The 24,392-nt window shown below is 40.6% G+C and overlaps 1 protein-coding gene across 2 annotated transcripts; it reads right to left on the bottom strand.

Annotated features, from left to right (window-relative positions):
* Positions 1-14,948: 14,948 nt before the first annotated feature.
* Positions 14,949-21,372, bottom strand: aire (autoimmune regulator). 2 transcript variants are annotated; one of them, XM_085378883.1, is made up of 13 exons: positions 21,226-21,372; positions 20,884-21,058; positions 19,284-19,424; positions 19,066-19,131; positions 18,847-18,990; positions 18,581-18,705; positions 18,368-18,489; positions 18,221-18,290; positions 16,646-16,780; positions 16,400-16,521; positions 15,747-15,825; positions 15,532-15,630; positions 14,949-15,032 (listed from the first exon to the last, which is right to left on the bottom strand). In XM_085378883.1, the coding sequence occupies exons 1-13, from the start codon at positions 21,370-21,372 to the stop codon at positions 14,949-14,951; spliced, it is 1,509 nt and encodes a 502-aa protein (XP_085235009.1). The 2 variants fall into 2 exon arrangements, with proteins under 2 accessions (XP_085235009.1, XP_085235010.1); XM_085378884.1 differs by having other exon boundaries at positions 18,590-18,705.
* Positions 21,373-24,392: the final 3,020 nt, after the last annotated feature.

The following is a 24,392-nucleotide window of genomic DNA, read 5'->3' as shown; positions in this document are numbered from 1 at the left end:
GCCATCCATGTTCGAGTGACTTCTCAAAGAGAGCACAGGCACCCAACTCTCCGAGTTCTGTCTGCAAAACTGGAAAATCCACATTTTTCTGCTGATATCTGAGAGGTCTTCTTGTGAATTGTACTTTGCTCTGTGACTGTCTATGCTAGAATTCAAAAATGAAAAGAGATGTATTATGAGAAGAGGAACTGCAGGTCCAAATAATTCCATGAACAGCAAGAAGCAGGACAGTGTGTTGTGGTCTGCACAGAAATTTGCAGTCACAGGTGCAAGAAGGCTTATCAGTAATACCAGCCAAAGGTGTCAGATACTGCAGAATGCATGGATACCACATACAGCCTTCTGTTTTGCTTTCTACGTCCTAAAGGCAAAATGAAACTATTGTGATATTTTGATCCGAAACAAAGAACATGCTTGCTGTAATGATGTTTCCCATCCCCTTATTTTTCCTACTTCTCTTTTTTCACTTATCTTTGAGGCACTGAAAGATATAAGCTTCTCATAAGTTAACTGTATTTTCTGGTACTTGACTAAATCCTGATAAGTCAAGTGTTTAAATCTGGTCATGAAGTTTTACAACAAAGGGAGCCTGCCATAGATCATTTTGTTTAGTGACTGATGTTTGAGTTTTATTACAGGGTTCAGCCTCAAACTAAAAAAAAGCCACAAAATAGATCCATTTAGGTCCAGTCATCACCATCTTCAGGGTGAAAGTGAATCAAACTGATCATTGTTACGCTTTGAGCCCAAGATGCCCTTTTAAGATGTGAAAATATTTTGCAGCCTTCTGCCCCGGAGACAGCACGCCTGCCACAGACGAATGACGCTGCAACAAGCCATGACATCCCATCCTAAAACAGTCTTCCACCCCACCAGGCCACTGCCATCCTGGGAGGTCACCAGAATGCCAGTCATTCATTTCGAGCCTCAGCATGTGTGCCCCCAGCAAATAGCTGCGTTCCTCTGCTGCTGAGGCTGCAGATAGCATGTGATCTGATGGCTGGCTTTGGCCAGCAGCACCGTGGAAAGAGAGAGAGAGGGCTCTGTGTCTGTGTACAAGCTCAGCAGCTCTGAAAATGTACCAGGGGCTTTCCATGGTCGAGAAGCAATGAGGGGAATGCAGGCTGGGGATGCTGAGAGGGGGTGTGTGTGTGCGAGGGTTCAGTAAGGGGTGAAAAGAGAGGATGAGCAGGTAGATGATGGACTGGCTTAGCAGTGTGAAAAGCGTTGGGTGTGATGGAGTGATAGGAAGCTTTATTTGAGCCCTTAGCTCTAAGTTAAGCAGAGCAGGTATTCATAGGGGTGGCTGTAGCTCAGGTGGCAGAGCAGGTCAGAAGGTCGGTGGTTCGATCCCAGGCTGCATCCTGGCTGCATGCCAAATATCCTTGGGCAAGATACTAACCCCGTGTTTGCCTACTGGTGGTGGTCAGAGGGCCCGGTGGCGCCAGTGTCCGGCAGCCTCGCCTCTGTCAGTGCGCCCCAGGGCAGCTGTGGCTACAATGTAGCTTGCTATCGCCAATGTGTGTGTGAATGGGTGAATGACTGAATGTAGTGTAAAGCGCTTTGGGGTCCTATGGACTAGAAAAGCGCTATACAAATGCAGGCCATTTACCATAGGTGGCGGCACTGTGGTGAAGTGATTATTGCTGCAGCTCCACAGAAAGAACAAGCCCGGCCTTTTGTGTGGACCTGTGCTTCTTCTCACAGTCCAAAGACGTTCACATTGGGTTTACTAAGAATTCAAAATTGGTCCTAGATGGAAATGTGATCATCAGTGCTTGACAGTCTTTCAGCCCTGTGCTCAACAGACCACCAGGGTGTACACCACCTCTAACCTCATGACAGCTGGGATAGGCTCCGCCCCTACACGACCCTGAATTGGAAAAGTCATTTGGTTAATAGACAGAAAATGGAGGTATTTATGGAGTATGGTTTCCCAGCATAAAACGTGGTATAAATTGACACGGCAGGTGTCTGAGGCTTAATGCTTTTCTTCTCAGTGCAGATATATCATGTCCGTTTACGTGCTCTTCATATTCTTACAACTGGCACAAACGAATTGTGCAATAAATGTGGAGTTTATTCAGTATTGTGCAACACTTCACTGCATATTGGGTAATATTAGACATTACGCTACCAACTTTGTCTCTCACTGAATACCTTTGGCATACTTTATTAGTTTGTGGTTTAAAAACACGATTTAATAGTTTCAGAGTATTTTTCAGAGTATTACATGATAATTATACTTATTATTATTATTGTTGTTGTTGTTTTCTTATAGTTTTAACTTGTGTTTTTTTTTACATCTATTTGTTAAGTGCTAGAATAAACCTTAGCATAATATATGTCTTATCCATATTTTAGCATTTATTCCACAAAATGAGAAATATTTTCTTTTAGAGGTTTAATGTTTAAACGCGTGTCAGAAGGGAAATAAGACCTAATTTGGTTTATAAAAATAAACACATAAAACCAAAATTGGATGGGGAGTAAAAGATAATCTATCTGAAGTTGTTTTGGATGGTACTTCATGATTTTAGGAACTGATAGGAATGTTGTGTTATTACAACTTCCATTAAAGAGATAAGGAAACAGTTATCACGCCTTCACTTTTAACACATATCATAAAGATTTTTCAAGGAGTTAACTCCCTCTGTGGTAGCTTGTTTGCAAATCAAAGAATTTCTAACAGTATCATCCATTATCTTCGTGATGACTTTCAGCTTTGGCATTACTACCAGTAAGTGATGATGATTCAGCTGTCAGATATGTTAATGGTAGCAACTCCAGGCCTGGACGTGTCTGCTGACACACAGAGGCTGTATTGTGTTGACAAAAAGAAGACCATTGTCTTATTTTGCACAGAAAGTCTATTTTTAAGGCTGAATGGAGAAGCGAAGGGGGGGAAATATCTCCTCCTGTGATGAATTTAACTGGTCAGAAATATGCAATGGAAAATTTTTGACTCTATTTAAACTTGTCATACTGTGCATTGACCCAGATAGACAAAGCTGTGAGCATCAGCTGTGCTTGCACTGTGTAGTTTATACTCTCTCTCTCTCAAAAAAAAAAGAAGGTACAATCTGTAACATGTTTGTCAGGCTGATTGAACGTTATTACGTCTGTCTCCATTATGTACATATTTACCAAGTCTTTCAGCGATGTGGGCTTAATCATTTGAACAAAAACAGACTTTTTAATCGAATCCTAGCTTACATTCACGTTGCTTTACTTTGGAGAAAACGTCATTCCTCCGTGTTTCAGTTTATAAGACCGAACCAGGTGATTACTTAGCTGTAAGAATCACTAACATTTACTATATAACACCTAATTGTGAATGATCCTTTAGAATGAGTCTCAAATATGCCTGCTTCTTTAAACCTCCAACCAGCTGCGCTTGCTTGAATTTACTTGGAACAAGACCTTTAACTTATAATGCCATTTTCTCCAAATGTGCCATATGACACTGAGATTATGTTTGTGTTGTGATGACCTTGTTTCAACTCCTAAAGGGCTTTTTTGGAGGCCTGGGAGCTCTCCCTGTTGCAGATATTTAAGAACTGGTGTCTGTAATTATAGTTTGTTCAAGTTTGGGGAAAATCACGTAAATCTAACTTTGAAATTCTTTAGATAAGCCTTTTTATCCCAGAGGTTTTACGGGAATTTATATTTTCTAAACGTGAAGGCAGCAGAGTGAACTGTAAACATAACGTGATTTTCTCACAGCACTGCGAGTTTAGGATCAATATTCACTTGCTTTTTAACTCCGAAATGTTCTGCTGTGTTTACAAGTTTGCAGCAGACTATGTGTATTTTACTCACTTACGCTTGACTCATGCTTTATAATGGAGTTTTTCAGTGTGCTGAACCAAAAATGTAAAGTTGTGAACCATAAACAAAACAAAGGAACTGTGGCTTTCTCTCAATTTCTCATGTAGCGATTTAGATTACATCTCTAGTCCTTTGTGGCATTGGTAAATCCTGCAGCGCTGCTCTCTAATCTCCTGATAGCCCTTCTATTGGCAGGTCTCACCAAGAGCTCAGTAACACGTCCAGGCAGCTGTTTTGAAACATCTATTCAAATTAATGATGAGAAAGACATAAATGATTATGTCAGATTATGGATATAGTAACCAAAGATACTTTGTAATTACAGTGTGCAGCCACTAATCCAGCCAGGGGGGCTGATAAGCCGGTGTACTCCGGTGTACTTGCAGTTCCCAAGCGGGACAGATAAACGGGGAAGACTGCATCAGGAAGGGGATCCAGCATAAAATCTTTGCCAAATCAAACAAGCTGATCATCAAGAATGAGATTTCATACTGAATCTGCTGGAGGTCAGGTTAACAATGACCAGCTGTGGTGCTGTTGGCTAACAGGGTGCTAATGAAAACTCCTTCTGCTGGTGTAGGACAAAGGAAGAAGAGAGAGAGAAGGAAAGGCAGGACTGTGGAGGTGAGTGTGGTGACTATGTGAATGTAGGGCTCATGACTGGTAAAGGAAACAAACTTAGAGAGCCAAGGTGAATGTACAGAGGGGGGATAGTTGATAGATGAAAGATGTTGACTATGTAGTGAATCAGGGCATGCAGGAAGATGCCATGGATACGGTAAGATGGAGATAGATGATCTGCTGTGGCGACCCCTAAAGAAGAAGATATGCCTGCCACTACTCAGAATGGATGATAAACTGTGCATGCTTTATCACTGGCTTGCCTTGTGATTGACAAGTTGAGTGTTTTTATTCTGTGCTTAAGCATCTAAACTAACATTCATATACTCAGACGAACACTCTGGGGGCACTTCAGGGATCGGTATCTTGCTCAAAGGTACAGCAACATGCAAACTGGAGGAGTTAGGGATTGAACAACCATCCTTCTGATTGGTAGATAGCCCTCAGTTTCTTAAGCAGGGACAAAGGTGTCTCTGTGCACTAAACACATAAATAATCACTCCTGTTAAACTTTCTGCTGAAGGTAGGTCCAAAGTGTAGTTAGTGAAAAGTAATGTTGTGTATCTATGGACTGGTCCAGTGATTGTGAAATGTACAACACTTAGATCCAATCAGACACTAGTGTACTTCTAGACCAGGGGTCTCCAACTCCAGGCCTTGAGGGCTGGTGTCCTGCAGTTTTTAGATGTGTCCTTGATCCAACACAGCTGATTCAAATGGCTCAATTACCTCCTCAACGTGTCTTGCAGTTCTCCAGAAGCCTGGTAATGAACTAATCATTTGATTCAGTTGTGTAGACCCAGGGTGAGATCTAAAACCTGCAGGACACCGGCCCTCGAGGCCTGGAGTTGGAGACCCCTGTTCTAGACCCAGCTATTACAATGGCCTCCTCGCTTGTAGCACCCAGATTGAAACCCATGGGATGGCAAAAATGCTCAGCTTGAGACTTCCCAGTGGTATCTTACTAAGCAACAGGTGACTCAATTCTTGTTGTGTATAGGTAAAAGGATCAGCTTATTAGCAAGTTGCACTAGCTGGAGGAGCTGAGGGACATCTTTTAGTATAAATGAGACAAAACATCACCCCCTTTTCACCCAAAGTGAGTGCTCATGTCATCAGTGCTTTTAATTAAAAGAAGTCAGGCCATGAATATTTTTAAACAAGTTCAATAGATATTATTTTCATCCACAACACTCACACGAGCAAAAAAATAAGAGCAAACATTAACAGCAAACATTTTTCACTGGGTGCAGCACGTGTCACCAATGGCCAGCTCACAGTGTGCAGAGGAATGCCCAGCATCTGTTCCCCTTCTTTCTCCCCCATATAATTCTCACTCAGGAGGAGTTAGTGATCACAGGAGACTCTGTTAGCACTGCTGTCCCAAAGCAAGAATGCAAACAGCCGAAGCGCTCTTCCAAGAATCCCCAGTTGAGGACATTTCTGGAATGTCCTAACGAGCCTTCTCCGCTGTGTTTACAGTTCCAGACCGATGGAAACCCTGCAATCTGCCCCACCAGCATATCATTATCTGGCCTCCTCAGGGGACACGCAGAGGAAAAGCAACAGTTTGAGAAGTTTTCTTCATCCTAACCAAGGGTTCAGATGTTTTCAGAGCTGACCATACTACTCTAAACAGAACAAGCGAGACAGAGATGAGATTCAACCACACATACTGACTTCATGAATTTTAATAAATTGCTGCAAACCGCTTCAAATTAGTGAGACAATAAGTAAAAATAGCTGGACGCCCAGAAGCATGTCAGTTTTAATTCTTGTGTGTCGTGGTTGCTCAGCATGTTATCTGCTTTGTGCACAGGAAAAAAGAAATGGCATTGTTTCAGTGAAGAAAAAAGGGCAAAGAAATCATTGTTTCTGACTTAAAACCACTATTAGGTTACAGCTTGAGCATCACTCAAAGCAGGAAGGAAAAGTGGCCGTGACATTTAACTAAGAGTGGAAACTTCATGTCAGGAGGGAGAAAGAGGCAAATTTATTTTGGCAAAATTGGAGAGGCATGTGATACAGCTGCTTGTGTGCGTGCGTGCGTGCATGCGTGCGTGTGTGTGTGTGTGTGTGTGTGTGTGTGTGTGTGTGTGTGTGTGTGTGTGTGATATCGTGCTGTGATTTACCTCAGAGAATATCAGAAAACAAATAAGACTTTTTGACTTTAGACTGCTCTTATGCAACACGGGAATGTTGGACTGAGACCAAGATCAGAGAAGTTGAAGTAACAGAAAACATTTATATTTACTCTAATCAAACAGATGTATAGTAAGTACTCGTGAAGTTTTTCACATAATAAACTACTTATGATATCACACAGAGGACTGAAACCTGTCAGGTTGCAAGTTGTGCCACTGGTATCTTAAATGAATTTAGACAGTCGTGTTATTTTGTAGATCCACAGTGTTAGAGTTGATTAAGTATTGATTTAGTGTGAGTATTATTAATACTTAAATAATATTATTGGGTTATTATTGGTAATGAAACATGTAAATTGCAATTTAGTGTTTTAGCTGGTTCATGCAGACATTTTTTAATCCATCCATTCATCCATCGCTCATCCAATTCAGGGTCCCAGGGGGCCTGTGACAGGTGGAGTACATGCTGGACAGATTGTCATTAACAGTTCCCTATGAACAAGCACTTGGAAATTGTGGGAAAAAAGAACTTCCTGCAAAACCAGTGTGGAGTAGAGGAAGAACAAGTTTTAAATGAACACAAAGCCCCTGAAGCCACCAACGAACAGTCATTGGTTTCGTTGTGGTTAATGTAAGAGCCGCATTTTGAAAGAAGAGTTTCTATAACAGAAAAATATCATTTCTGTTACTCTGTTATCGATCTGATTCGCCTGTGGAAATGAAGTGCAGCACCACTTTTTAAAAAAAGGTCAGCCATCTAAAAATGATTATCCACACTTACAAAAGCCCATGTAGTCCACAAACAAGCTCCACATAACAGCCTTACCGCTTATAGGATCAAAATCATGAAGAGAAAAACTCAACCACAGTTGCAAATGTAATTGACTTCTCCCTCCATTACTGTCATATCTCTTGAGTGCTAGTCTTATAGCTACCCAGCTGTTGTGCATTTAAATACATGTATAACTTTTTATTACAACCTTCTGCTTTATGCAGTCATAAATCAGACATTTTTCCCTGTGTGCAAAACACAGTAGAGAGTGAAGGATTACATTTCAGTGAAGAAAAGGGAAGTCTTTTCTCTCTTTAACTAGCTCATATGTGGTGAAAACTAGACCCTCGGCTTTAGATTTAACCAAAGAAAGGACAATATTTAACTTGTTTAATATATGTGTGAACACTGCGATCACTGGCCACTTTATTAGGTACACCTGTTCAACAGATTGTTAGTGCAGATATGTAATCAATCATTCACATGGAAGAACCTCAATGCATTTAGGCATGTAGACATCGTTACAACAACCTGCTGAAGTTTAAACTGAGAATGAGTATGAGGAAGAAAGGTGGTTTGAGTGATACTGAATGTGGCATGGCTATTGGTGCCAGATTTGAGTATTTGACAAACTGCTGATCTACTGGGATTTTCCCACACATTCATCTCGGCGGTTCAAAACAATATCTGAAAAGTAGAAAATATCCAGTGAGCAGCAGTTCCCTGAGTAAAAATACCTCGTTGATGCCAGAGATAAGGAGACAATAGCCAAACTGTTTTGAGCTAATTGGAAGGCAATCGTAACTCAAACAACCACTTTTTACAGTCGAGGTATGCAGAAGAGGCTCTCTGAAAGCCAGAGGTGGGAAGTAAAGAAGTACAAATACTTTGTTGTGGCACTTAAGTAGAATATTGTACTGTAATTTACTTGAATATTTTTTTCCTGACTATTTTTTACTTTTACTCTCTAAACAAATATCTGTACTTTCTACATTTTCAAAACAGGCTTGTTACTTTTGGTTTAACCCACAGGCCTTCAAACATTAAACTGATTTAAGTCTGAACAGTAACACATGAAAGGCAGTCCTGTTCGTGTTTTAATCACCAGAGGATGTCATATTTAAAAAAAAGAGATCAATGAGGCACAAGCCTTTGCTAAAGTCAGGGGTTAAAGTGGTTCGTGTTGTCTTTTTTCTTTTTCTTATTTTACTTCAGCATCTCGCTGAAGAGAAGAGAGAAGGGAGGAAGAGGGAGAGAAAAGAAAGACGCTAACTTCACTCAGAGATGGAGAAAGATAAGAAAGACAGGACAGGAGGAAATGAGGTTAGATTTAACCCTTGTATGGTGTTCGGGTCTGTGAAACCCGTTTTCAGTTTTTCTCAAAAGAAAAATTAAACAATTAATTATTTTTTCAACCTGAAATTCATTGGCTTTGGCTTATTTTCTGTGAAGAACATAAATCCGAACTAATTTTCAATGACCTCATACTGTACCTCCCCCCACGCATTTACATTACATACAAGGTGTTCGGGTCCACTGGACCCAGGCCTAATAAAAGTGTTGAAAGTGCAGGTCCTGTGTTCCCACACTATGTCTTCCTCCTCTCTGGTGCTGCTGATAGTGTTTTCTTCCCGTCCTGCTCCCGCACAAAGTTGCAACATTGTTGTCTGTGAAGGTTCTCAGTCATCCAGGTCATCGTAGTCAAAGGAGCTTGCAAAGAAAAGCGTCTGGACTTCTTTAAGTTGCTTGAAGACGTTTCACCTCTCATCCGAGAAGCTTCTTCAGTTCTAAGGTCAAATGGTGGAGAGTCCCAGATATAAACCTAGTGGGAGTGACCCCCCACAGAGGGACAAAAGGACCCCCTGATGATCCTCTAATCGCCTGAGCCAAGGTGGGAAACTGGGTGTGGGTCCCAATCAGCCAGAGTTTCGGGTGTGTTCATTGTGAAACCTGGCCCCACCTTATCATGCGAATTCCTGAGGTCAGATGGCCCAGGATGTGAGTGGGCGTTAAGGCGTCTGGGAAGGGATCTCAAAACTGGATTATAGATGGCAGAGAGTTGGTGTCGTAAACCCCCGCCTCTGTTCAAAGATGGTCGCTCACAGTGGACATAGATGGCTTCTTTCACTCCTCTTTCAAACCATCTGTCCTCTCTGTCCAAAATGTGAACATTGGCATCCTCGAAAGAGTGTCCTTTATCCTTAAGATGCAGATGGACTGCTGAGTCTTGTCCTGTGGAGGTGGCTCTTCTGTGTTGTGCCATGCGCTTGTGAAGTGGCTGTCAGCCACTTCACAAGCGCATGGCACAACAAACAGCACAACAAACAGATGGTTTGAAAGAGGAGTGAAAGAAGCCATCTATGTCCACTGTGACATTTTGGCAAACTGAGGTAGATTTATGTTGCATGAAAAATACTCACATACTTTGCTGTGTTGTAATGGATTTAAAGTAAACATCAGTGTGTGTGACTGTTACGCAATGGCTGTCTAGTATAAGACAGCATAAACAGGCGAACTCATGAAACATCTGCTTACACCTTGTTAAATTCAGATGTATAAATCTGTAAAGAAGAGCAGCTGATCACAACTGATACATTAAGAGCTCTCAATAGAAATCATTGTTAGTTCTTTTCCTCAGGCTGAGCCATTAAAACTGGTTTTAGAGTTCCCCCACCCACCGAATCCCACTGTAACCCCTGACTGTACACATTTTCCTGTTTAGTGGCAAAGAAAATAGAGCTTCGTTTTTTTTAAATTGTCCTACTTTTTCTCTGCTCTGCTGTTCTACTAAATGATTCAACCTGAGTAATTATTTTTTATTATTCCCATCTACTGATACTATTTTATTATTACATTAATACATTAATATATCACAAGGCTCAGTTAGCTTTGCACAACAATAGCTAGTAGACATGTCCTCCAAAAAGCTGCTTTTAACTTTCTTTGAGTACATTTCAGAGACTGTACTTTTTCACTTTTACTTGAGTACTTTTCAACACTAGTATCTTTACTCTTACTTAAGTACAGAATGGCTAAAAAATAAGAGTTTGAGGCAACAGTTTATGTTCTTAAAACTGACAATGAAAGATCAAAAAACATTGCCTGATATGATGAGTGTTAAAACTTTTGTTCTTACATTCAAATTCAGGTGGTAGGGTTTTGGCCAAGCTTGAATACGTCCTGCTTTGCATCAACAATTTAGCCTGCTGGTGGGGTAATGTGTGGCACACATATTGTGCCCCATTACCACTACCTGAGTATTGTTCTCCTCCCTTTATGACCACAGTGTGGCTACCTTCTGACAGCTGCTTCCAGCAGGAAAGTTCACCATGTCTCAAGGCTCAAACTGGTTTCTTGAACATGACAATGATTTCATTGTACTCAAATGGCCTCCACAGTCACCAGATCTCAATCCAATACAGCACCTTTGGGATGTGGTGTAACAGGAGATTCTTATCATTGATGTGCAGCTGGAAAAACTGTGTGATGTTATAATGTAAATATGGACCAAAATCTCTGAGGAATGTTTCTTTGTTGAATCTGTGCATGTAGACTGAAGACAGTTCTGAAAGAGACAGGGGGCTCAACTTGGTACTAGCAAGTTTTACCTAATGAAGTGGTCAGTGAGGCAGAAAATCAGTAATCAGAGGGCAGAGCTTACAGTCCTAGCAGTCCATACAAATGAAAGACAATGAGCGTTTGAGATTGTAAATAAAAATGCCTGTGGGGAAGTTAACACCTATCAGAAGATAAACTATGGGTGTTTAGGTCTATATAAACAACTATGACCCACATTCACGTGGGTCATCGTTATACAATCTTAGTTTAGTCATTTAAAAGGTTGCTCATTACTCAGTGTGTTAAAATGGTTTCTTTTATTCGCAGTGGTGCTGCTGTTACTCAGGGTTTTAAAGAAGTAGCACATTCTGCTCCGAAGTTTCATGCCAAACCTGAGCAGGGCCCCTTGCAATTTCCTGCCCATAACAATAGTGCGAACAAAGAGCGAAGGGTCATGACTGGAAGTCGCAGAGGCTTCAGCTCTTTATACCTGGACTGCCATGGCCCAGCAGGGACACACGCTGGAAAGCTGCCCATAACTTTAACTTGTCCAAAGAGAGAGGATGCCCAAAGCGTGGGAATTTCACTTATCATATTTTTCCAAAGAATTCCTGGCCTGTGATGAACGTAGTTGTAACAGGATGCGTGTGTTTAGACAATTTAACCTTTTGACTTCACACTGACTGACACAGAAAAGTGGGTGTAGACACGATTCTTGCGCCTATTTGTTTTTGTAATCATTGCTCAACCACTTTCAAAAACGTAAAACTCTCATCTGAGAAACATCCAGTCTCGCCAAATAAACGCTAAAACATTCCCATACAAGTGTGATGAAACAGTGACACAATTACAGCGGCTTAGAATAAAGAAACATCTTTAATATTTGTTTAGCTTGCTACCAATAGCGAAACAATGGTCCAGTGTTTGAGGTTTTTGAGAAGCAGACATAATAAGGCCATGACCTAAGCCTTAAACAACACATTACTAATACTCCAGATAACGTCTGTGACCTCTCCTCCTCATTAGACGTCATATAGGAATGCCGTGAAGCAAGAAAAACGGTATGTAAAACTTGAGAAGAGATATGATGCAACACAGGAGATGAGACACAATCAGACCATTATAACACAACACTACTCAGTAGATAACAGACACACCAAACATCTGTGTGATTTTACACAAAAATATGACTTCTTAGCAGATTTCTTAAATTACATGGAAAATTTACATGTAATCCTGTTATTTAAATTTTGGGCATGAATATTTCTTGAGTTCGGTGGCCTGAGGTATTTTCAGTGTCTGAAACAGCAGAAAATGTTTCACAAACTCACCATGCACCTTTCGTAATGCTGATTTTACAAGTCACCAACAGTTACAGCTGTGACATAAATAGAATCAACAATAGAGTATCTCCATCTGAAATCTATTTTTGCTGTAATGTTATCACTTGTATGGGGAAATGGTGCCTTAGCCTAAGATCAAATCTCGGCAGTCCCCACTTCGCTACAAGCTCAAACATTGTTTTGTGGGAGAAAATAGCCTACTTCCTGCTATCATGCTGCGGTGAGAATTATGTTCCCGTACAAAGCCTCAAAAACAGGTGGGATCCACCTAGTGGCGAGAAGGTGTTTTTTTCCCCCCCTGGACTGAAAAACTCTTTGAATGTTTTATCAGTTTCTTCCATGTGGTCTTTTATGTGGCTTGCACCCACCCCCAGGAGGATGGTGTGTTAGTAAACCTCAAGTAAAAACATTACTTACACTGTAAAAATTAAGATGGAAAACCTGCAGCAGTGCCAGAATTTGACATTCCCAGGCATAAAATGTTTCTCGCAAACTTTTTCTCTTCTCCATGTCAGATATTGACTTGCCTACAAAGGCACAGAGGCCTCAAGTATGCAAGATGTTTCATGAACTATTTGGAAAGCAGGCTGATAAATAAACAGAGCTGTACATTCACAGATCCAACCACACACACACACACACACACTGAAAAGAACATGTTTCTCATCCTCTGTTTTGGGTCTGTAGGAGCTCTGAGCCATGGCAACCGAATACCGAGGGGAGAAAAATTTGCCTGGCTGAGCTCCATCCTTCTGGCAGTCATGCTAAAACTCATGAATAGCATGACAAAAACAACATTCCTCACTGAAGTGATATAGTCCTGAAGGAATTCCTGTTAAATCGAGGCATTTCTCGGCATGCATACCTCATTGTATTGAAACCATGTGGCGTAACGTGTGAATGTAAATTCAACTGCAGATCCAAAGCAGTGAGAGAAAATGACTTTGGGCACATGCAGACATTTACATTGTCTGTTTTTCTTTGTGTTTCACCACTGTGCATGTGTGCATGTGGGTATTAATTTACTATAACACACTTTCTTCTTGTATAAGCACATCTGTCTGTGATTTGCAGGGAAAAATAAGGTGCGGAGACTTGAAATTAGCATACTATTGTCTAGTTTCCCTGTGTGTATAAACACATTAAAGTACAGCACCTGCGGTTCTTTAGAGCCAAAATGCACACACTTGTGTGTATGCAGATACGTATGTGCGTATGACGAGTCTGACAAACAGTTGTTAGGGTCAATCTGTATGAGCAGAGATATCAGTGGCCCATTGCCATGTCTCCCACGCAAGTGCTGAGTCGTGAGGTTAGTATTCAGGGAAAATAAGACAGAACTAAAAGATTAAAGAGTAGGCAAAGCATTACGGAAAGGCTGGTATTGGTATTTAACTATGTAACTACATTTATTTTATCAGTTAAGACCAAGAGTAGCTAATGCAAGAGCAGCATTACAAGCTAATTTTGCAGCTGTAACTTGTCACAGGTCCAATGTTAAATCAGGAGTTTCAGGCCAGTGGTTTTATTGCACAGTGCATATTTTCCATCAATAATCACAATAAAGCAGTATGTCATCAGAGAAGTGCACTGAAATCCATGGAAACTTGGAGGCAAATGGGTGCATACACACAGCACTGAGGTCAGTGAGCTTGGCTTGGGTTATATACACTCAATGACCACTTTATTAAGTGCATTTGATTAGGCAGTATTTGGCTGGACCCGTTTTTTTTTTTTTTCCTCAGAACTGTTTTAATTCTCAATGGCACAGATTTAGCAAGCTGCTGGAAACATTCCTCTGAGATTCTGGTCCATACAGACTTGATAGTATCACATAGTTGGTGCAGATTCGTGGGCTAAACATCCATGATGTCTCAAAGAGGCTCTATTGAATTGAGATCTGGTGCCTGTGGAAGCCATTTGAGTACACTGAGAGCATTGTCATGTTCAAGAAACCAGTTTGAGGTGAATTGAGCTTTGTGACAGGTGTTATCTTCCTGGAAGCAGTCATAGAAGATGGGTATGCTGCAACTAAGCCAACAGCAATACTCAGGTAGGCTGTGATGTTTAAACAAGGTTCAACTGTCCATAAGGGACCCAGTGTGTGCAAACGATGTCCCCCAAACCATTTCACCACCACCACCAGCAGCCTGAACTGTTACATGGCAGGCATACAAGGCAAGAGGGATGCATGCTTTATTGTGGTTTACCCCAAATTGTGACTTTATCATCTAAATGTTGCAGCAGAATTCGAGACTCATACGATGAGGCAATGTTATTCCAATCTTTTGTTCAATTTTGGTGAACCTGTGAATATTGTAGTCTCAGTTTTCTGTTCACAGCTGACAGAAGTGGCACCTGGTTTGGTCTGCTGCTGTAGACCATCTGCTTCAAGGTTCACCGTGTTGTACATTCAGATCTTCTACATACATGATTAGGGTTCAACTATCCATTTCTATACATTTCATATTATGATTTATTCTCACATAACCTTTCATATTTTTTTGGGTGGAAAACATGACTCGTGTATGAAACATTCAATCAAAAGTCACCGAATTGTTTTAACAAGCAGTGAGAAAGAAGCAAATAATCAGCACCCATATTTAGTGAGCTCATTTTAATCAGCTACACACTGATTTCATCATTGCTGATTTACAGTGTTGCATTCCTGGTTCTCTGTCACTGGTAGCATCCCTGAGAGCCTGGAAGAGGACGAGACATGTTATGGAAAGCCCACTGTAAGATGCCATCAATGGAGCTCTGCTGCAGTGAAGAGAAGAAAACACAATAGGATTAACTGCTGAACACCTATTTGTCTATTTGTCATAGATTTAGTAACATATTAGGTAAATATAAATCCTTTAATCAATCAATCTGCCATCTATAATGCAAACCTTCTTAGAGTTCACTGTAACTCAAAAATTTAGCTTCTGAATTGTAAATTATTTAAATAGTCAGCAGGTAGGGGCTAAAAACAGAGGCACCCAAATCAAGACTGTGAGCCCAGTGAAGCCAAGAAGAACTCACACATCTGTACACATCTGTGAAACTTCTGTGCACATATTTCAGGCCCAAAATCACAGCTAACAACATCAGGACAAGCTGCTCCAAATCGCCTAATGTTTTGTCCTCGGTGCTTTTTGTTTACCCCGACAGCTCACTGACTGTCTCTGTGATAAGGAAACAGTCATCTTGTGTCTGACGTGAACTGTTGCACCCTGCCTGCATCTGTGATATCGACATGTAACTGATCTCCACTCACGTCTCCCAGGATGGAGTCCAGTTCATCTTTATGGTGGATGGGCTCAGAGAGGGAGGCGCTTTGATCATGACTAAGTGTGTTTTGAGCCAGAGGTGCAAGCTGAAGACAAACACACACAGACACACACACAGGAGAGATTACATAGAATATTCGGTGGTATTAAGATAATAAAGGTTGTAAATTCTTTTTCAAGGTGTGTACATGTGGAGACACACCTGCCCGCCTCTGGATTCAGCCTCTCTCTCAGCAGAGCTGCCCCACAGTCTGGAGCAGGACAGGCAGATGGACCTCCCTCTTAGAAACACACAAATGCTTTGAGTGAACATTTCCGTGGTGTATAAGGTTTCTCTCAATCAATATGTCATTTCTGACACAGGAAGCTGTTCAAACCCTTCCAGCTGGGAAAATAAACTGTTTACATGAAACTTGGGGCCCTAATTAATTAAAAAAGGGAAGCTTTTTCTTCTTATCGCTTGGTTTTAGTTAATACTGCGTTTTTAATCAACATAAAAAGGAGCCACGAGAGCTTATCACATGGATTCGGCTTTAATTTGTTGTATCTGTGTTATCGTTGTGTAAAATCATTGTGAACCTCGCTCACATTGCTCACTACTCAGCTGCAAGGGCTCCACTTACAGTCCATTAGCCACCATTATCCCAAGAGAGATTATTGAAAGCGCACACCCTTAATGCACACTGGTGGTCAATACCAACATACAGGAAGTTCTCAGAGAGCCCCGAATGTTTTTTTTCTTCTAATGTAGATGATGCTGAGATTAGGATTTCAGGAGCTCAGGGGAAACGCTCTCTGTCATCTCCTAAAAATCTTTCTTCTACAGTCAGAAGAAGAAATTAGTGGTTTTCTTACTTGGAAAAGTGGCAGTTTACATGGAAATGCTTCAGACACTGAAAGCAGTGGGTCAAATCTCCTCCTCCGAGGTGGCAAATACCGCACACCTCCCTCACGCCAACCAGCTCTCCACCCGAGCACTGGAGACAAATTTATACATGCATCAAGTGTGACTATTTTTACATGTTGCAGAGGCGGAAAAAGGATGAGGCTGATGGAAGCTGAACTGATTTTAAAAAATGGCTGAATGATGTAGAAGGTCACCTGGTTTCTGACACCTGACGCACTCGTCGTCGCCGTAACGCTTGTGAGGGAGGATGACAGCGATGAGTAGAATGAGACATCGGTGATGGAGTTACTGCAGTTTGTGTTTGTTTGCTGAGGATGAGCTGAGAGAGCCTGAATGCAAATATTTAGACTATGATCAGTTCTAGAAAAAGCATCAGTGTTTACCAAAGCCCTTAAAACTTTTTTTTGTAAACAAGTCTTCAAGTTTTACTGTGACTTATTATCCTGAACTACGTAAATACAAATTACTAAAGTTGGAAATACCAGACAGGGTGTGAGAGCCATGAGTTTTCTTCTACACATGAAACGTACTGAAAATATAAGTTGCTATGAGCAGAAAGATTCTCACATTTAAAAATGACCACACAGTACTAGTCAGTACTAGGGGTGACTCAGAGGCTTGGGCCGCTGCTCACTTCTTTATGTTTTTCTCGCAAGACTCCCAGACTTTCTAGGAATTTTTGGTGGCCTTGAGCAATAGCTCTCCAGGCTTTCCAAAGGCCTTTTAAAGTTTTCTTCAGCTGCTTTTTGTTTACTCATTTTCAGTCTAGTCACATAATTTGTTCATTTCTTTTGCTGAATCTATGAAAAATGCTGAAGATAGCACATTTTTGCACCAACAAGATGATTCCCCAAAAGCTAATAGCCAAAAACCAGGCATATCTCAGCATGGTGCGCAGTGTGTCCTTAAAAAGCAATCGACAAGTGGAGGACAAAAGAAAAAATGTCAGGCCCAAAAAACTATCTGCAGCAGATGCAAATGGTCTCAGTGGCTGTCAAGAAGCAGTTCTTAAGGAAGGGAAAAAGAGAGGTATGCTAAATAAAAAAATTTTAAATGACAGAAAGCCAAAGACCACGGGTGTCCTGGAGTGATCCAAATCTAAAACGTCTGGTTCACATCATGTACAGAGGAGGTCAGGATAGAGGTACAACAATGTGTCTATAGCCATCTGTAAAACACAGTGGAAGCTCTGTCATGGTTTGGTGCTGCATTTCAGCTAGTGGTGTTGGGAATCTTGTCAAAAATGTTGAAATCTTGAATGCAGAAAGGTAGCAACAGATTTTGATCCAATATGCAGTGCCATCTGGAAAGTGTCTGATCGAGAAAAGGATAATATTTCATCATCACAATGATCCCAAACACATTGCCAATGCAGTGAATGCACACCTGGATTGAAAAAACACACAATGCAACATTATCAGTCATGGATTAGCCAGACCAGAGCCCAGAGCAGCTAAAATCAGAAGAAAAAAAACCTTCAAGAAGAACTTTTGGAGAACTATTCCTGAAGACTACTTAAAGAAAATACCAGACGGCTGGCTAAGAGAGTTCAGACTGTGTTGAAGAATAAAGGTCATACCAAATATTGACTGCATTACTGCATTTCTATGTATGTTTGCTCATGTTTTAACAAATTGCTGAAACCATTCCCCATTTTCCTAGCAAAATATAAAGAAATGAGGGTCGTTGAAGACTTTTTCACAGTACTGTAGGTTATTCAGTGGATTCAGTATGTGCACATTTCCTGCTTCCTTCCTTCAGGAACTTACTTGTAAGGGTAGCTGTGCTTTCTCTTTTTTCACCCTGTGTCCACGGCACCACTCACACTGCCAAGAGCCACTGCAGATAATGTAACGTTATAACCTCTTTCTCAAAGCAAAAAAAACATCTCGGCACACCAGCACATTATTCTTCACCTTGGTATGGACGAGAGTGGAGGGTCAAGGCAGGCCAGATGAAAAGCTCGAGGGCAACCGTCACAGCAGATCAGCTCCCCTCCATCCTTACACACTGTACACTCATCATCATTGTAATGAATCTAAACACAGGCCGATAAATGTAACATAGATAAGCAGGCACCCACATTCATATAAAGCACAAGCAACTTTATTTAAGAGTGAGGGGATTACAGCGTCTACCATGCGTGTGGCTGTCTCCACCTGGTGGTGAAATGTGCTCTTAGCAGACTTGGACTTTGATGCATTTGTCTCCTCTGACGGACCCCCACCAGCTTTAATGGGCTCTCTGGTGGCCCCTGTTAAATGACAGTGGGTTTTAAAGGGGAAAATCTTGCATAAAGGTTAAAGCTTAGTTAGGTCTGTGTTTTCACATTCATAGTTTGATGTTGCTTCAGTTTTCTGAAAAAAGAAGTTCACATATTCATTATATGACTTACCTTCCAAACAATATGCCTGCATAACATGCACCTTTTCTTGGTTATCATGGTTGACTGGGGGATCCGTGGAGGGAACCGAGAAGGACGAGGATGAAGAGGGCAGGTGGACTCCTCTCTGGATTGTGGAAGACAGTACTTGCACACCTGAAGCAGAAAATAGGTTTGGTTATGTATTCGTGGCATAAAAGTATTTAATATATTTATTTTTATGATAATTACTGTTTTCAGATGGCAGCTTGGAGCCAGGAGCTTCACTCTTCACTCTGTAGAGCTTCACTTTACTTCCTTAAACAGAGTAGATAAGACCTTATAATGAAGACAGCAAAGTCATGTGCGTTTTAGAGTATTCCAGGTTAATTCTTTGTGAAGCCTATGTATCTTTTGATTGCCAAAATAAGCCTATTATGATACAAAGCAAGTGCAGTATGGGAGATGACCTCCTCCATCGGTTGTCTTGGCATGATACTGTGACCGCTGGGAGCTCAGTTCTCGATCCGCATGGCTCCTCTTCTTACTGTGAGGAGGTTTGTGACCTCCAGATGGTCTGTTTTCATGTTTGGAACCTGCAGTCTCCCTTCCTGTCAAACAAAATCAGCAACAATGTAAACCATTAGAGTCTAAATGTGACAGAAAATTGTCCCGAGAGACTGTTTTCAGCTCTGGTGCAACAGATGCAACTGAGGTTTTATTGCTTTTGTAAATTAATAAGAAAAAATAGAAAAAAATCTGAGGAATGTCAGTTTGTGCTGAATGTTATTTGACACTGGTACAGTAGAGTATTCTTCTGAGGATCCTCAGACGCTCATCATGGGCAGGAACGTCATAGAATTTTGGTCTTTTCATGATTTCTTTGAACTGTTCTTTTAACTGTACATCATCTTTATTGACTCTAAATAAACAGATAAAAAATCTAAACAAGAATAGTGAGCACTAGAAACTATTTATTTATATTTCTCTAATTCCCATGGGTTCAAAAGTATACATACAGACCAAAATACATACATATACTCACCTATTAACTGGTTGACTACCGCCACTAGTTCTCTTTAAAAAGGATTTGTTTGACAGCACTCATTGTGTTGGCAATAAGACTGGAAAGTCCAAGGAACTCTAATAAGGAGACTATTAGATTTACACAAGTTGTCTTTTGCAGCCATTTTTAAACAGCTGCAGATTCCAAGATAAATTCAGACAATTGTACATAGGGACAAGTTATTCAGGTGACCACTTTACTAAGGTCTGGCAAAAGACAAGACAAAGATTGAGCTACTTGGCCATAGTGACAAGAGGTATGTTTGGAGGAGTAAAGGTGAGGCTTTCAAACCTAAGAACACTGTACTAACTATCAAGCGTGGTGGTGGCATCATGTTCTGGGGCTGTTTTGCTGCCAGTGGTAATGACAGATTTCAAGAGTGGATGGAATAATGAAGAGGAGGACTACATCCAAATTCTTTGACTTCACCTCAAATTGGGAATTAGATGGTTGAAACTTGGACGTAATTTAATTTTCCAAACACACACACAAAATGGTTTTAGCATAGATAAAAACAAGCCAACATTAAGATACTGACCTTCCAAAATTCCCAATAAATTTGTGGGCTAAGCTTAAAAGCCGGGTTCATGCCAGGAAACCAGCCAATTTTAATAAAATCTTCCAAATTTGCCAAGAGCACCATTCAAACATCCCATCAGAATTATGCCAGATGGCTTCCAAAAGCATCTGGTCGAGGTGCATCTTGCTGAGGGGCACTTAACCAAATATTAATGGGGGTGTACGGATATATTTGAGCCTGTGTGAATCTAACATAAAGTAAAACTTGTGCACTCAATTCTTGTCATTTTGAAGTCACAATAGATGTATGATGTACAATCATTCCACCGTGGGAGAACAATAGTTTATTCCTTAATAGGAATCATGAACTTATCGTGTCAATCACCATGACAAAATGATTATGACATTCATGCCTATAACAAGTGTATAGATGTAGATTTATTTGTGTGTGACAAATGTTTTGTCGTAAACTGTGTGTCACATACGGGAATCCAGGTTAGTGAGCAGGGTCTGCAGCCTGGGGTAGCTGTCCAGATTATAGTCTTTGGATAAGTTGTTCAAGAAGGCCTGGACAGTGGATCTGCTCTGCTCCAACACCCAGGACAGGAGGGAGTACATGGCCTTGTGGATGCCTTCTCTAGCCTCTTTCTCCAGAGTCTCCTATAGACACATTAAGTTTATGAGTTTGAAGACTGAAAGTTCAGCACTGATATCCTTTAATGGAAGCAGCCCGATACTTGCTTAAAGTAGCATAAAAAAATTATTTCAAATCAAAATTAAGGTTTACACAATTAATACGGATATCCAATCTCTGTTCAGTTTCTTACCTTCAGCAGCTGCTCTGTGATGATGTTTTTGTCCGCCAAACCATAGACCAGGGGGAAAGGGTCATCCACAGCCATAGCGATGTCAGTTCGCAGCTCCCTCAGCAGCGAGCGGAGGTTTGTGTCCCTAAACGCCTCGACTCTTGACATGATCTTCTTTTGTGTGCAAGTGAGAAATGACTTGACACGGTCTGAGACCACAGATGAAGAATTTCAGATGTGGGGGGTGTGTCCCTCACAGGGAAGGTGCACTGCTTCATGCTGACTGCATACATGCATAAGCCATATCTTAAAAACTCCTGTATTTTTTTTCATCCTGTGTTTGTGCTTTTAATAACGCATCTATGACTCTATGAAAAAAAATGAAGCTACCAGCCTTTCATTTCTGAGACTTCCCTCCAGGGAGGCCAGCCCTGGACCTTTTGTCTCTTTTGAGTTCATTTGTCCACTAACAGCACTAACGGCCTTCATCCAGGGGAATACCTGTCCTCTTACATCAGGAGAGCAGAGTGAAGTGACCTGATGTGTGACAGTTTTCTTCTTAAAAGGTTCTTTCCACCTCAACTTCCCCTCACCTGTCAGGTTTTCACACACTGACTCACCACAGGGAACTCCGCATTAGTGTGATAATTATGACTTCGCCACAGACAGGAGAACATTAACACTGTAAACAGTTTAATGACTGACAGACTGATTGCATGACTGGTAGCCTACTATGCTTTATGCAGTTGTTATTCTGTTAGTTTGTTCCTCCAATTCTCATTATTCTACTAAAAAGGCCTAAACAAAGAGGAACCGGTCTCTCCTCCAAATACACAAGAGAATGGTAAAATAAAACTCATCTAAGGTTAAGGCTTCGGGCTTGTCATTTACTAGAGAGCATTTGCCTGCAGTTTCCACTAATTCAATTTCATGTCATGTAAATATCCATTAGGTCTAAATGCTAGAGTATCCAATTACTTTAACTCATAAATAAGGTTAGGAAACAACTGGGTAGCTTGAGAAATATGCTCACTAAGTCCCTTAGTTCACTGCAAAGCCAAAGCCAGAAGATGGCCAACTAAGTTAAGCATTAAAAAAAGCTACTGCTTTAGTAGCCAAAAAAATCATCTGTGGTTTGTGTGCCAAACCATATGAGATGGAAACGGTCATCCAAAAATGTGACAAGGTCAGTATAAAATCTCCCGCAGCGAAGAATTCAAGTCTTAGATTCTTTGAAAGTTTGTTTGTAAATGAGATACAGAGACCTGAGGCCTGTATTATGAAGCAGGGTTTAATCTTATCTGGGTGACTTCAGGATTAACCCTGAGTTTACAGTACTGTGAAGGTGGATCATTTCTTACCAGGATATATGGTAACGGGTAAGGTGACTTATAATTAATATGATATGCTACCTGTAGTTTCAGGTTAGAGATCAACTAGTACCTAATAGCTGCTTTTAAACATTGATTTAATGTAATACTTTTTATAATCCATCAGGTTCTCCCATGTCTTAATGATAGAGCTGCTAATATTGATGAATCTGTTAACTTACACAATCTGCATTTTCACCGGCTCTCATTCCTGGAAAAACTTTATTAATATTGCTGCTGTTTTCCAGTCTTACAGACTAAAGCACTTAATCCACATACTGTTAATATGATATTACTCTTGGGTTTTTTTACTCTCATACACTGCTGTGTTGCTTTCAGACTTCATATTTTCTCATCTGTTTCATCTTCCTTTGAAAAACCATCTTCATTGATTGCCAATGTTAGGCGAAGTGATTCCAGATAAGGGAGAGACACCCTGAGTATGGTGAGCTAATGCGTAATACAGGCATCTGGAAGGGTCTGAGATTATACTGGTCCAGTCTCTTATTCTCAGAGACTACTTTTGTTCATTTTCATTTCATAGTTGTGAGGAAGTTATGAATGTTTTCATGTTTTAGGAATAGTCCATAGTTTGTCTCTTTTCCAACCAGTTAGCTAATTAAGCTAAACTGTAGCTAAAATGTCAATTGAGGTTTCCTATGAGGTAAAGCAAATATAATTTCAATTTATGTCACCAGGCAATGTCACAAAAGGGTACTCATAAAAAACAACAAACTGGTGAGGCTACACTATTTAGTGTTTTTTACTTGATTGTTAATGTTAAGAGTTAGATAACAGCTAAATTGGCTAGCTACCAGTTAACAACTGATATCTGCATAAGACACATGAAGTGCTCATTAGATTTTCATATTTAGTCATTAAAAACACAAAAACCTGGTACACAACATAACTAAACACTAAATATTGTAAGTAAATGCTGCATACCTAAGGTCCAATTGTGTTCATAGCTTAAACTTAGATGCTATCAGTGTCTTAGCGCAGCGGTCCCCAACCCCCGGGCCTCGGACCGGTCCGTGAGTCGTTTGGTACCAGGCCACGAGAGTTGAGGCTCAGGTGTGAAATGTATGGTTTTCAGGGTTTTTATCGGTTTTCAGCGTTATTTTGTTATCATTTTTATCGTTAACTTGGTTTTCCTGGGTCTTTTCACGTGTGTTATGAATAAATCTTCTTTTTTTTGGTACCGGTACTAGTTTTATTTTGTTGTATTTATCCGCGACACCTTAAAGGCCGGTCCGTGAAAATATTGTCGGGCATAAACCGGTCCGTGGCGCAAAAAAGGTTGGGGACCGCTGTCTTAGCGTATCTTAAGTGTTACTAACCCATTTGTTCCCAAGAAAAATATTTGCTGTGTAAATGAAGCTGTGTATTTTATTTAATTACTAATTATTAATTACTTTAAATATATTCTGTCGTTTTCTATTTAATGTAACTAGTGTAGTGGTTTAAACCTGCTTGTGCAAACTCCCAACAACTTGCCATATCTCACATTTTCTCAGAAAAAAACAGAAAGTAAATAAAATAGAAGAGTAGATAATTGTGCTACCAGGTAAATGTTGATGGTTAGGAGAGTGAAGCCCTTTAATTTGTAATTTATTAATCATTAAACATTATTACATTATTCATACTGGTGAACAAGGACCACTTCTACAGAGGGACGTTCACAACATACATATTACATTATTATATACAGTGCGGTGCATTACAGTGGATTGTTATATGTGTATTACCGGGATGGAGGGATGGGGAGACTGGAAGGACAGAAGGATAGCGGGAGGAGAGAAGGAAGAGGAGAGGACT

The sequence above is a fragment of the Diplotaxodon limnothrissa genome, linkage group LG18 (genome assembly GCF_057381915.1).
Source record: "Diplotaxodon limnothrissa isolate DT_005_m linkage group LG18, D_limnothrissa_male_GT1.1, whole genome shotgun sequence".
NCBI classification, from domain to species: domain Eukaryota; kingdom Metazoa; phylum Chordata; class Actinopteri; order Cichliformes; family Cichlidae; genus Diplotaxodon; species Diplotaxodon limnothrissa.
Note: the sequence above shows the minus strand (reverse complement) of the source record. Positions and strands in the feature narration are given on the sequence as shown.